At 43.7% G+C, this 15269-nt stretch overlaps 1 protein-coding gene across 1 annotated transcript in view; it reads left to right on the forward strand.

Annotated features, from left to right (window-relative positions):
- The window catches only part of PDE7B (phosphodiesterase 7B), a 333205-nt gene extending 319095 nt beyond the window's left edge, over window positions 1-14110 (forward strand). The window contains exons 10-13 of the mRNA XM_040965356.1: window positions 1552-1696; window positions 3495-3591; window positions 8693-8773; window positions 13880-14110. Of these exons, the coding sequence (XP_040821290.1) occupies window positions 1552-1696; window positions 3495-3591; window positions 8693-8773; window positions 13880-14106 (550 nt within the window). The 3' untranslated portion in view covers window positions 14107-14110. The remainder of the gene's footprint in view (window positions 1-1551; window positions 1697-3494; window positions 3592-8692; window positions 8774-13879) is intronic.
- The last annotated feature ends 1159 nt before the right edge of the window (window positions 14111-15269 follow it).

Here is a 15269-nt window from a genome sequence, read left to right on the forward strand (position 1 = left end):
TACTTATTTTTGTATTTATTAATGTGTTCACATAAATTTATAGTTGAAATTAATTTATATTCATCACATGCTTTTAATACTAGCTCTTCAATGATTACTGCTTTTAATAACAGGAAATAATAGGGCCATTTCCCCATATCATTTACATCCTAAGCTGTTAGCAATAATATGTTGATTCAGTAAATTGTTTCACAGTTAATTTTAATCTTCACCAAAAAAAAGAGGAACTAATATCCCATAGCCATTTTAATTTACTTTTTGTTGTATAGGAATATTCATTATAACTTTAAATTTGGGAAGCATTTTGTATTTCTTTTGTCAACTGCCTTTTTTGTGTAATTATTTATAATATTCAGAAGCGGGTCAAAACATATATATGGCTCAAAGCAAAAATGGCTCTAGTAAAAATTTAAAAATATTCTAGAATATAAAGAGGGAGAAAGATTTTTACCAGAACTGAGAAGAGTATCTTAAATAAGGGAGAAATTAGCCATGAGTACAAAGATTTATAGATTGAGCTACATGAAAAAGTGAGAATTCATATCATTGAAAAAGTGTTAAGAAAGCTTCAACATAAAAAAAAAAATCTATAATGTGTAACTAAAAAAAAAAGAGACCAATACTCAAGATACTTAAGGAACTCTTGGAATCAATGAGGAGAAGGAGACCCAACAGTGATAAATCCTAGAATAGAAACTTCCCCACAAAAAGAGAAATACATACATCCAATAAACATATGAAAATATATCTATCCTTATCACTAAACAAAGAAATTCATAATAAAATCATAAGTTGCATGGCATATCTATCAGGTTGACAAAAGATATAATGATGAATATAGAGCAATGTGAATCGCATCTGTTATTGCTGGGAGCAATTTTATCTAGTAAACTGAAGAGGATTATATCCAGCAATCCAAACTTTCCAGACCAGATTTGACTCTGGGGAAACTTCTGCACATGTGTGACTGCAGATATAAGAAGATGCTTTCTGAAATGTCACCAGCGTTTTTCATAGTAGTCAAAAGCTAAAAGCAACTCAAGTGACCATTGAAGTGGAGCAAAGCCACTCTAGAACATTTCCACAATGACATACGAAAATGTAGGAACTATGACTCTACATCAACATACGAGAATTTCAAAAATGTGTTAATCTAAAGAAGCAGTCATAAACTAGTATATATCATGTAATAAAAAGCTCAGAAGTGGCTAAAATTAAGCCATATTGTCTAGACATGCACATGCAGGTGGCAGAAATTATCACCAGTAGCAAGCCAATTATTCAAACCAAGGCCAACACCACTAAGACTTGGTTCACCTAAGGTTTCAGTCACTCCCTACAGCTCAATGCTATGACCCCATCCAACAACACAGTGGGTGGTGGACTGGGTGAGAGATGAGCTCCTAGGATGCCAGGGACCAAGACCCGTATAATAAATAGAATCAAAGGCAAAATTACAGACCACCTGATGAGGAGGAAATCAATCCTCCTACTCAAAGGGATTTTCTTTGTGTGTATGTGTGTGTTTCTCTCCCGTTCTTGTGGATGCAGACAGGATATTGAACAGCAGCTGGGCTCCCTGATCTTGGCAACAGACATCAACAGGCAGAACGAATTTCTGACCAGACTGAAAGCTCACCTCCACAATAAAGACTTGAGACTGGAGGATGCAGAGGACAGGCACTTTATGTTGCAGGTAAACAACAAATACAAGCACAAATCATTTTCCTTGTGTAAAAACACTTAGGGACCAGCCCAATAATTTTTAGCACATTTGGAAGGCTTTGGTTCCCATGGTATAAGTTAGAGCTATAACCTACTTTAACAAGAACTTTGAGACACATGAAATTTTTAAGTGGTTCCCAAGCAAGTAAAATATGGGTTTCACATCAGTAAGTTGATAATACCTCATTTTTCCTTGTTTCATAATTGCTTCACCACAAAGTAGCCCCACTGGATGGTTGCATGCAGTAAGTGTCTACCACATTTTGTGACTTGGCATGAAATTTACCATGGTGATTCCCTGTGCAACACTAGACGATGTTTTCTGTAGTACAAAAGTATGTTATGTTAACTATTATCTAAGCAAGATTTGAAAACCAAGTAGTCTTCCTGGCTTACTTTTTGGACCAAAACTCCTACTTCACCTGAAGCTCAAACATGTTTATCTAGTCTTACCAGTTTTAGACACCAATAAGTAAGCTATTTTCAGTTGAATTACATTGACTCAAATCAAATCCAACCCTTTCTGCTTCACTCCATGGCAACAGTTGCTCATGACCTGAGAAGGCGAGACAGAGTGAACTTCCAAGTAGGATTGTGACCTGGTACCTACACCAGAGCCTGCTTGGTCTTCCATTGTCTCTTTCTTCTTACCTTTTGGCACAAAAGCCTGCAGAGGAGCCCTGCACAACTCTGGATAGACAATCTTCAACCAGGAACTGAGCATGGAGACTGCATTGGGCAGTAAATTTGGTTCCAGTCTTCCCTGCTGCGCTCTGTAGCGATCCAAAGTGTTCTATCCTTATCAGGAGACACCCTACTCCCAACTGTAACGCAGTGCCTCCCCACTCCCCCAGCCCCCACTGTCTGTGAGTGCCACAAAGACCAGCTGGATGTCTGAGCGTGTCAAGCCAAGTTGTGAGTAGCTGCAAGGTTTGGGCTTTATGTGCCCATTTCAAAAAGAAAGCTTGGTAATGCAAATAAATCCCTAAAGGGCAAAAGCTGGGAGGGACTTGGGCCCCTTACCCAGAGCAGCATCCAGGAAATAAGCAGGTTGATTTGCAGCTTCAACATGTTATAAGGCTCTCCCGGATCCCAAATCAAGGAACAGGGTCAAAGCAACAGACCTTGCTGGTGGGCATTGCTCTTGGCAGCAGCCTGGTGGTTGGAAGGGAGAATCTGCCTCGCTGAGAATGCAAGGACTGTCGTCACTGACGAAAGCTGGCAACGCAGAACCACACCAACACCAGGCCAGCCCAGGGGATGAAAAGAACAGTCTGAGGGTCACTATGACTTAGTTCCTGGGTCATCAATCTGAGTGGACTTACACATGCTATACAGACACAAAAGTGCAAGCACATGTCATTTCAAGGATGTGTGCACTGGTCCATGTGGTGACTGAGAGTGAAATCCAGGCAGCCTCACAAGAGCCTGCCTGGGTATCCTGCAGCCTCCCTGCCTGGGAGGCACTACAAGGAGCAGCCAAAGCTTTCCTTGGCCACTGTGCCCCAAGCCTCCTCCAGGAAGCTCCTTGCTCTGGGCCAATGGCTCCTCTCACCTTCTCAGTGCTCTGTGGCAGGAGCTCTGAATGAAGGTTTTGTGTAGTGGTGAGTAAGTGCTCTTTCCCAAAGAGGCATGTCAGAGTGGCCCTTTACAAATATAGACCTGGTACCATGAAGCAGACTGGTGGACAGACCCCTTTTTGGTTTTGGATCCATTAGCAACTGAAGGGTCATTCTCTGACCATCTCTCCCTACCCTGTCATTTCTCAGATCGCCTTGAAGTGTGCTGACATTTGCAACCCTTGTAGAATCTGGGAGATGAGCAAGCAATGGAGTGAAAGGGTTTGTGAAGAATTCTACAGGCAAGGTTAGTAGTGATCCACAGCTGAGATTGCATTACCTTTTGCCTTTTCTGCACTAATCCTAATAAAACAGGAAGTGGTTAATCTATCATGACATTTGTTCTTTCATCAGCTCTTATTATCCTAACCATTTTCCTTAGCTTCTACAAACCATTGAATCCCTTTTTCGGAAAAATATTTCAAATAAACATCATTTACTTAACTACAGACCCAGGTAGTAATGAGGCACAATAAAATGGCTGCAAATCAGTGCTTGTACCCATAAATGGCTTTCCTCTGTGAATATAAGAATGGGAGGGGTAGCTTGCATTCTGCTGATCTTCATTTTAATGAGCTGAGCTCAGCCTACAGGCTAAATGCCATTTGGGGTCAACATTTTCCACTCTGACGGAAAGACTTAGATCCCTTTATATGTCTTTCCTTGCTTCCTTAAACAGAGTTAATAATGAAATAGAACACAGCTGCCCAAAACTTGAGTTCATTCTTTCAAATGCAGTTTCCACAGCGAGGTAAAAGAATTTTGCCTTGAAAAGACAGATGGCCGTACATTAGGGTATAATTTTTAAAAGATTAACCTCATTCAGAAATAAGGCCGTGAATAAGGCAAGCAGGATTTTGACGTTGGGTGGGATATCGGCCTTTAAACACAGCCTTGTTTCTTCGGGCTTGGTTTCAATGTTCAGCGTGTTTATTCAGGAATCCGCAGTGCCCTCATGCTAGCGACAGGATCAGGTTTGAGAGGCTGAGAACAAATAAAGCCTCAAGTGTCCCACATACCAGTTCTGTGGGGCGGTCAAACAACAAGAGAGAGTCTCCTGGAGAAGCTCCCATTAAAGATGTGTCAGTGACATCGTGATGGCCCCAAAGACAGAAGACAAAGAAGAATTGATTGAGTTCATGTGGCACCGGAATGTTCTCTGCTCACCGTTTCTTTCTCTCAGAATGAATGTGTTCCTGTATTGCCTGCCACCCTGTGTAATTTCAATCGAATTGAGTACAAGTGGTTAGAAAATAAAAGCGCAATTCTAGTTGTTCATGATAAAGAAAAAAAATTCATGGAAATACAATAAAATTGTAATGAAATTTCAAAGGAAATACAATAAAATTGGAGCAAGGAGGTCTTAACTGGCATACAATAAGTATTTTCTGTACTATGTGATTGTATAACATATTGAAATAGCACACACAGAGAGAGGTTTAAGTCTGCACCCTTGTGAATCAAACAATGGAGCAGAGACAAAGATTCATTTTGTTTGACTTTGATACAGTTGCATGCTATCACTGGCATCAGTTTCAGTTGAATCTTTTCATCTGTTCCTCTGGGGACAGGAATCATGTCACTTGGACATACAGTAAGGTCCATTGAATTAATGTATCAACATTATTCAATAAGTAGAATAAATGACATCAACCAAGAAAGGTAATCTATAACATCTCTTCACAAAAGCCACTTTCATTCTAAGATACAAGTGTGCAACATTGGAAGGAAAATAAACCTGGAACATTTATACCTCAGGTTGCTGAACGGGAGTTCCCCTGCCCTTTGCTAGGGCATCTCTCCTGGCAGAGGAAGGAGAATAGAAAAGGAAGAGCAGATCTTTTTTCTTTTTAGGCTGATGGTGACGCACAACTTCTGCCTATTTCAAGAGAGGAAGACCAGACTCTCCAATCCCATCCAAACTTCCTGCTCACCCTACTGAATCATTATTTTTCAAGTCTTTGAAGAGGACTTGGATCATTTTGATTCGTCTTATTCTGGCTTCCAGCTTAGAATTTGGACTCAACTCCCAGCTTATTCCGGCCTTCTCGTGACAGGCAGACTTCCACGAATGGTCCCAGAGAAAGTATCTTTAATATGATTCATGATGTTGAGCAAAGGTTAAGGTCATAGGGGCAAAAAGAAAGTGAGAGCTCATAAGTTAAGGAAACTGTTAGATTCTCAGAACAGAGATTAGGGTTCCTGCACCACGCATCTTCCTCCCACCCCCTCAATACTTTAAGAAAGTAGAATTTCTGATCTATTATGACTACAGATTGATGTCTTCTCAATAAACCCACGTTGCCAGAGTTTTTATTAAACATTTATGTCCAGCTTTGTCTAGTCTTCTGCAAAACTGTGATTTTTCTGTATAAAAAGTCCTGCCAGGGATGTATTAGAAAGGATACAAAGAACAGTGAACTTCTACTCCAACTTCTACTAACTGGTAACGTTTCTAAAGAAGAGAAACTCTGTGGTTTTCCTCTTTGATTTCACTACATTGGTTATCTATGGCATCAAAACATCTGAGTGGAGTAGTAAATGAAGGAATGGTCTAATTGGAAGGCCTCTGGTGGGAAAGGTCAAAGGAGAAGATGCAATGCTGAAGAAGCTTGGGTTTGGGCAAGCAACCAAGGACATGCCCTGTTCCACGCTTTCCAACATGGCAAGCACAACATTTTAAAAAATGGCTAGTTAAATTTCTGTACATTAAAATTTAACCAAATTGAAAGCCTAGTTTCTCAGTTATGCTCATTATATTTCTTTTTTTAAGATTTATTTTTATTATTTTGTTTATTGGAAAGGCGGATATACAGAGAGGAGAGACAGAGAGGAAAGATCTTCCGTCCGATGATTCACTCCCCAAGTGAGCACAACGGCCGATGCTATGCCGATCCGAAGCCAGGAGCCTCTTCCGGGTCTCCCACGCGGGTGCAGGTTCCCAAAGCTTTTTTGGGCCGTCCTCGACTGCTTTCCCGGGCCACAGGCAGGGAACTGGAAGGGAAGCGGGGCTGCCGGGATTAGAACCGGCGCCCATATGGGATCCCGGGCGTTCAAGGCGAGGACCTTAACCACTTGCGCCACTGCGCCGGGCCCGCTCATTATATTTCAAAAGGGCTATGAAAGTGGGTGATACAAAGAACATTCTTACCATTGCAATAAGACCAATGGGACCATCCCAAGCTACTTAATGGAGAGTGGAAAGGGACAAAGGCTCCAAGAAAGACCCCCCTGCCTTATAGAGCAGCTTGACCTCGCAGGAAATGGGAATGAGAGGATTGGAGGGATCCCTGTATACTAGGCTAGAGTAGAAAGCATGACAATAGGAATCTTCGCAGCACATTTAGAACAATATGTATGGTTGAAATGGAAGAAATACTGGAGAAACAAACCTAGCTAAGAATGCGGAAAGCAATGGGACTGGTGCTAAGACACTGATGAAAACACATGAGTCCTAGCAGAGAGTCTGGAACTGATACCCACCTTCCAAATACATGCCTACCTCCCATGAGAGATCTGGACTGAATTCTGAGCTCTTGACTTTGATGTAATCCAGCCCCAACCGCCAGGAGATGGAATCAGTCCCTCTCTCTCTCTCCTCTCTCACTCTACCTCTTCAAAAGAAGAAGTAGAAAGAGATAACTAGCTAAGAAGCAAAATTAAGAATGAGCTAGTAGAATAGGTATTTGGCACAGTAATGAAGTCACCACTTGGGTTTCTCACACCCTGTGTCAGAGCACCCGGGTTCAGTTCTGGTTCTGCTTCCAATTCCAGCTCTGTGCTAATACCCTGAAAGCAGCAGCTAATGTCTCAAGTATATGGGCCACTGCCATGCACAGGGGAGGCCAGGACGAAGCTCTCATCTCCTAAATTTAGCCGTGCCCAGCCCCAGCTGTTGCAGGCATTTGGAGAATGAACCAGCAGATTGAATATCTTTGTCTCTGCCTCTCTCTCCAGCTTTCAAATAAAGTGAAAATTATTTTTTCTAAAAATATATTTCATGAGAAACCAGACGAGGGTTAGGCAGAGTAAAAGGAGAGGAAGTATGAAACTCCAAGCTTACCAGGAAGAAACCAGAATGGATCTCTCGAGGGGGAGCCTGAAGGGCTCCTCAAGACTGGCTGCTAAATCTCTATGAACAGAAGTAAGGAGAGTAGTGCACACGGCTTTAGGTCAATCCCTTTTCCTGGGAAAGGGCTCAGAGGCGGCACTCACATGGAGCTGAAGAGCCCAAGTGCCCAGGTTTTCCTAAACTCCCCCAGGAGAAGTCAGCCCCTCATTGTCATCTTGAGTCTTGCCAGGCACAGGGGAGGGACCACAGGAGGCTCAGATGCAGCCTCAGAGAAACTGACAGAAAGAATGTGGCCCACCTCAGCAGTGAAGCACAGACAGGCCGACCTCGGACTCCTTGGATTGGAATCCAGGCTGCCCTCTCCCGGCAGTGTGACCTTGGGTCAAGGCGCTTTACTCATCCCTGCATCTCAGTGTCTTCAGAATAGAGATTCTGATGATGTCACCAGGAGGAATAAATTGATTAACATAGGTAAAATACTGACAATAGCACCTGGCATGCAGTGAGCACTCTATAAATGCTGTGGTTTTCTCTCCTGTTGTTTAGAGAAGTGAATTCACAGATGTAAACCTAGCCAGCATACCTGAGGACCAACTTCCTCAACAGAATAACCAGATCGTTTTTTCCAACACAAAAATTTCGATTTTTTCTTTGGGTCTTCCACAGGACAAAAGCATTAAAAAGAGATATAATCCAAAATTACATTTTTAGAGGCTTCAATCACATTCAGTAAAATTCTAAGAATTTAGTCCAAAGGCTGCTGAAGCCCTACTCCTGCCTAACCTTGTACTATAGACCGAATTGTTGCCCAAATGAGATCTTTCTGGTCTTCCTACCCCATGGCCTAGCTACTTATTCATCCTGGGTATCCTCAGATGAAACCAGACCGGGATCAGACAGTGTGAAAGGAGGGAAGGAGGAGAATGAGGGAGAAAACCTGTTTTCTTAACCTATAACTTCACCAGAACTCCCATTTCATGTCAGGGAGTTGCCCGTTCGTTGTTTTCTTGCTTTTATAAATCGTGTTCAAAAGTTTGTTCTAGTCCCAGAGCACACCTCTTTACAATGGGCCTATTCTAGCAGGTCATTAACATCCTGCTATTTTAAATGTTCGCGGAAGCTACCGGAGCAAGGCACGGCGAGTCAGTGCTGAAGCGCTCCTAACAAGGCAGAGCCCAGTAATTCCCAGAAAAACTTCTTGCAGCTGGGTCATTAAAACTACTGGCACTCATCTGATGAATGCTGGATTCCCAATGCGTTTCTTCTTTCTTCCCAGGTGACCTGGAACAGAAATTTGAACTGGAAATCAGTCCTCTTTGTAACCAACAGAAAGACTCCATTCCTAGCATACAAATTGGTGAGTGGAATCAGTGTCAGTTTGAAATGAATCGTGGGGCACCTCTGCAGACAGTGAGAAATCCGCAGCAGCAGTTTGGAGAGATCAGACTGGGATTCGTGTCAGTGCCCCCTTCGGCTGTGTCAGTGCCCCCAACAAACACTTCACGCATGACTCATACACTAGGCAATTCTCAATTGAAAAAGTATGAAATATCACATAAGAGCCGAGTTACAGGCCATCAATTATTCTGTGTCAACATTGCCATTCAGAATCCAAATCAAATGAAGTAGTTGAAAAAAATAGAAATCGATTATGCACACTCTCTTTGGGAGAGAAGTCAGATAGAATCGGCCTTTTCTTCTCTTCCACTTTGGCCTGCCATCCCTCACTCCTAGCACTCTCTTCCATGGGCCCAGAACCCCACAAGTAAACTACAGGACTTGTTATCCCCCTTATGGTCTGAGGCCCCACATGTCTCAACTTCTTGCTTTAAAACTTCTTATCAGCTTCATTCTCTGAAAAACACTCTTCTCACAAGTGTCTTGTCATACACTGATGAAATGCAATGTCAAGACATCTGAATCATATCTGAATATAATTACTACTTGATCAAATTGAGTGATGCAACAGGCCACTGAGCTCATCTCAAACTATAAAATATCACTTTAAAGCAAGAGAGAACTGTGCTACTGTAAGAATTTGTCACATCTTAGAACAACCCAATACCACCCATGTACCTTGAAAAACCAGCCTTTCTTTTCCTGGCAGTGGCCTTCTACCAACACAAACTCAGAACTTTGCTTCTTTCCCCTAATTTTGGCCCTGACATGGAGCAGTTCATGTTTTACAGCTGCTCCGTAGATTTCAGACAGGGCCAGTGCTGCAGGCCTCTGCAAAGCTCTGGGGCATCTACCTGGACTTCAGGAAAGAAAAGGGGAAGCCAAAAATGAGTGATGCCTTGCTGGCCATCCCTGACAATCTAAATGAACTCATGTTCTGCAACAATAAAGTCATCTTGAGGAAATAGAGACAAAGTACACCTAGCAACATGGATTGAATGAAATACCTAAATGATAAAGTAGATATGTGGGATTATGAAATTCATGGTGATCTATTTTTTCTGGATTATCCTTAATATTGTTATATTTTCCACAATTAAACTGGCTGTTCGACATAAAGGACAGGTGCTCACAGTAGGTACAGCGATGAAGATGCTCAGTGGGACACTCAGATAACATCACAGTGTCTACCAGGTTGCAATCCTGGCTCCTCCACTTCCAACTTCCTTGCTGATGAGCACCATGGGAGAGCAAGGTGATGGCTCAAGTACGTGGGTCCCTGCCACCCACATGGAAGACCCATGACTCCTGACTCCTGACTTTGGCCTAAATCCATACCCAGTTGTTGCAGGCATTGGGGGCAGTGAATCAGCAGATGGGATGAAAGATCTCTCTCCCTCTCTCTTTCTTTCTTTTCTTCCCTGTCAAAAAAAGAAAATGAAACTAAATAAAGAAAATATTTTTCAAGGCTAGAGGAGAGACATATTAGACAGTGGAACCCAGCACTCAGTACTGCTGGGCGTTTCAGGGAGAGGAGGCAGCAGCAGAAACGCAGCCTCAGCCCTTGGGGATCAGTTCTCTGCCATGAGCCACTTCAGCCCCGGAGGCCGTGCAGATGTGATTCCAAGTGAGATGCCAACCCAAGGCCTCACCTGAAGGTTCACTGCATTGGGCTCTGGCTAGGGGAAAAAAAAAACCTGCCAGGCAGCTGCCAGTGACGTGCAGAAGCCCCCCAACAACAGCATTCACAACACTGAAGCACACAACATGCATCCCACGCATGAGTGCCTATCAGAGATCCTGTGCTGCTGTTGTCACGAGGACACATATACTTTGTCAAATCAATGTCCTGCTTTTCAGCTCAGGAAAATGTGGTTACCATAGATACAAATGGGATGAGGGTAGAATGAATAGGGAAATACCATGGATGTCATGTCCTCTTACCAGCAAGATAGAAATAGGTGATGAGGCTGTGCGTCAGTCTGTGGTATGCCACCTCTGCCAGCGCTTACAGGCTCAGGGTGCAGACATGTGGGAGAAGTAGATGAAGCTAAACTGGAAAAACTAATTCAGCTCCTAGAAGCTGCAAGTTCTATTCTCTGCTCCCTGCTCTAAGACAATTATTTCAGGTAGTGCAACTATTTCCTCTGCCTTGACTGCCCTCTCTTTCTCATGTCCCCACCCCAGAATCTCCTGAATGCCAGCCTCAGTTGGGCTTAGATCAATGTTAGTAAGCACTTCACCTTAGCCCAAGTGGACCTAGGGCTTATTATCCCCTTCCCTACTCCCTTCTCTACACTAAATTCTGAATCTTAAAAAGGAGTATCAAATCAAGTGAATCTCTAATGGGTGAAACAAGATGAAAAATGAAATGAAAGGGATTTTGCTTCAATTCAGGTCTTATCTCAGGGCCACCATTCATCCCTTCCCCTACTCCCACACCTCCAGGATAATACTGTTGGGAAGCCAGAGATTAGGACCACCATTATGGATAGGTGCCCAAAACTAACAGAAGCCTTCCTTTTCCTATTTTTTCTTAAGATTTATTTATTTTTATCAGAAAGTCAGAGTTTACATAGGTAAGACAGATTTTTCCATTTGCTGGTTCACCCCCCAAAGTGGCTGCCACAGCCAGAGCTGAGCTGATCTGAAGCCAGGAGCCAGGAGCTTCTTCTAGCTTTCCCAGGCAGGTGCAGGGTCCCAAGACTTTCGATCATCCTCCACTGCTTTCCCAGGTCACAAGAGCTAGATGAGCTATGGAGCAGCTAGAAGAGCAATGGAGCAGCAAAAACGGCACCCATATGGAATCTGGCGCTTGCAAGGCGAGGATTTTGCAACTGAGCCATCACGCTGGTCCTGTCTTCCTGTATTTTAAAAGCTGCTTTGTGGTGTCTGTCCAGACTTTAAAATTGCTATCCTAGTTAGCATAATATGTCTTTATATCTGAGGAATATAAATACAGATGTATAATTCCAGGATAATTTCAGGAAGAAAATGAGTTGATTTTTAAAGTGTGAAATTTCAAAATGTTGGGTTTATAATTTTTTAGACTTGGGTAAACTTAATAAATATTCACAATTTAAACTTTATATTTTATAATTTCACTTGAAAGCTATCTTATTAACTATCTAATATCTAATCTCCTAGCTAGTGAAAGTAGAGTGGAGAGTAAACACAGATTGTGAAGAAGGTGGAGAAAATTCAAAACTAGCAAGCCAAATGGGAAGTATGTATCAGCTGACTCCATACAGAACCGTGTCCATATGCCATAGGCAGGTGTGAGTGCTGAGCCTGGTAGCTGAGATGCCCACATCCCATATCAGAAGCTCGGGCTCTGGCTCCTGACTCCAGCTGCCTGCCAACGCAGACCCTGGCATGCAGCAGGCACTAACTCAAGTAACTGAGTTCCTGCCACCCATGTGGGAGACCTGGATTGAAGCTCCTGGCTCACGGCTTCAGTCCTAGCCCAGCCTGAACCTCTGCAGGCTGCAGTCATTTGAGGATTAAACTAATGGAGAGGGAAGTGCATGCTCTCTCTCTCTCTCTTTCTCTCTCTATCTCTCTCAATTTCTTTAATGTCTCTGGGTTCATATGTGTGTGTATATATATGTATAAAATTATTTATATATATATAAAATATATGTTACATATATGTAATTATTTTTTAAACCAGATGCACACACATAAACTCATTAGCTTCACATTTTTCCTTTTTTTTAAGGATTTATCTTATTTATTTGAAAGGCAGAGCTACAAAGAGACAGAGAGACAGACGAAAGGTCTTCCACCACTATGCTCCAAAATCTGAAATACATAAACTGTGTTTACTTTTATGAATAAAATAAGTTTGAGAGAGTGGAGAGAGAAGTCTTCCATCTTCTGCTTCACTCTTCCAAAGACTGCAATAGCTGGGGCTGGGCCAGATGGAGGCAGGAAACTGGAGCTCCCTCCCGGTCTCCCACTGCTTTTTCCCAGGCACATAGCAGGGAGCTCAGACAGATGCCCATGTGGGATGCTGGCATTGTGGGTAGCAGCTTTACCCACTATGCCGCAGCACCAGCCCTTGAATTCAGATGATCTGAAACGATCTCACAAACTCAAATCATACTTCATGTAAAATAAGACCATACAGTACATCACTGCTTCCTTCCCCCAACTCTATAACATCTTCAGTGTCTGCTGGTTTGTCCAATAAAAAAGATGATGCAATCAAGCCTTAGCATTCACATGCTTGTAAATAACCACACAGCATTCAGTGCTGGAAATCTTTACTGTGCTGGAAAAGCACTGCTTGTGTCACTCCTCCCCCCCTCATTTCACCGAAACACAAATCCTATGTATGTCTGCATTTGTGTTGATACCAATAATTCCAGCCTCGGCTGAAAGCAATTATTGCCTCACAAATCATGTTTGATGTGGAAAACACATCAACAGTTGAAACGGGGTGAGAAAGCAACAAATCAAATGATTAAGACAACAGACTTGTAGCCAAGGAAACCTGATATCACACAATCTTCTAAAGTTATTACAGCGGTTTTTGCGTATAAAAGTTGTACTTGAATGTGAATGAACTTTATTTATCTAAATGTAGTGATTTTAAATCCCTGAAAGTAAGACCAAACTAAACATTAATAATCTTGGAGGAGAAAAATGTCCTATGGGGTAAATGCATGAGTCCAGTTGGTCTGAGCCAGTGTCGTCCACCTGCTCCTCCCTAGCACCCCCTGCCTTAGTCCAAGCCCCCACTCTTCTCCCTTCCTGCTGCTCCTTCTTTCTCGCTCTGACAAACACTCACAGCCTCTATTTACTGTTACCTGCAATCCAGGAGCTTTCCTAACTCCTTACACGTGGGAAGTCATTTCATTGGGTTTCCTGTCCTTCCGAGCCCCTTGTGGGGCAACTTAAGAACAGGGCGGACTGAAGTCAAGCCTAGCGTGATGGATCTATCTCATGCTCCCCTCTGGAGCACAGAGAGAGCGTGACATGCTGTGTTTCTTGCTCTAGCGGGTGGAACGCGTGCTTCCCCTTGCCCTCGTGGTGACACCTGTGGCCTTGTCCCCTACAGGTTTCATGACCTACATCGTGGAGCCGCTCTTCAGGGAGTGGGCCCGCTTCACCGGCAACAGCTGCCTGTCTGAGACCATGCTGAGCCACCTGACCCACAACAAGGCCCAGTGGAAGAGCCTGCTCTCCAAGCAGCACAGGGGCAGGGCCGGCGGCGGCAGCGCGGAGCCCCCGGGCTCGGGGACCGAGGCCGAGGAGCCGCCGGAGGCCGAGGACGCGGCGCCCTAGAGGCGCAGGGCCGCGCCTGCTTGGAGTCGCCGAGAGAGGACGCATCACCCAGAGCCCGGCTCCTGCGCCGGCCCGCTCAGTCGCTGTCTGGATTTTTTTGTGTGCAAGGTGCGGGAGGGGAAGCCCCTTTTGAGCGCCACCCTCCTGCTCCCCATCTGCCTCCCTTCCTTTTCCCAAGTGTACAGAAAGCCATTTGTCACCTCAGCATTCGCTGCCGAAATGAGCGCCTCCATTCGGGAACGTGGGAGCTGACTGTAGGTGCAAAGTCGTCCCTCCACCCTGAGGAGAAGACCAGGAGTGAAGAAGAGGGCCTGCGTCCTGTCTCTCTGGGTCACGCTGGATCACCCCGGGACAGACGCGCAGCTCCGGAGCATTGTAACCTATTTGCCATCTGACTGCTGATCTGCATGACAAAAACACCAGCATTAGTGGCCCGCCAAGGGTGTTGGTTGTAAGTGCAAAGAGCACAAAGGAGAAAGTACTTTCTATTTTAATAATAATTATTATTGTAAAAATAATAATAAATCTTTTTAACGTTTTCTATTTTGTGCACTAGAACAATGGAGCTGAGACTTTGGATTAAGATTCCTCAATGTACCCAAACTTGAACATGGGGTCATTGTTTTGTTCCTGACTTGGTGCCACCTGGGGTCAGAGATTTTTGGCATCTTCTCCGTTTCTGGAGCCTCCGTTTCCTAGCCGATCCGAGGGGAAGGTGCTGTGCAGTCCATTCCTTTGCACGGTCAGCCAATCTTGTCTTTTACGGATTCCGTGACATGTTTATATGCACACATGTACATGTTCTGTAAATACCGAACGCTACTGATTCCCATGCCAAAATACGTGAGTATTGTGGGATCGCTACCTGTATAAACAATGGCACTGTGAACAGAATCCTGTTAGTTTTCCTACGAGAGAATGCATTTGTAAATATAGAGTTTATTAATATTCGATGGTTTGCAGGTAAAGGCCTTAACTTTCAACCTCTTTCATCTTCTGAAAGCTTCCTAACTTCCGCCTTCACAGCCAGCTTGCTGACCTGCCCATCCTTGTCCATCCTTGTGCTGTCCAGCTCTGATCGCAAAGTGAGCAAGTCAGGTCTTTGGGAGACCCATGGTGGTAGCCGGATGTGCGTTCTGCTTGACACCATAGGGTCTCTTCCA

Source organism: Ochotona curzoniae, unplaced genomic scaffold (genome assembly GCF_017591425.1).
Source record: "Ochotona curzoniae isolate NIBS_2020 unplaced genomic scaffold, NIBS_Ocur_1.0 scaffold_3890, whole genome shotgun sequence".
NCBI classification, from domain to species: Eukaryota; Metazoa; Chordata; class Mammalia; order Lagomorpha; family Ochotonidae; genus Ochotona; species Ochotona curzoniae.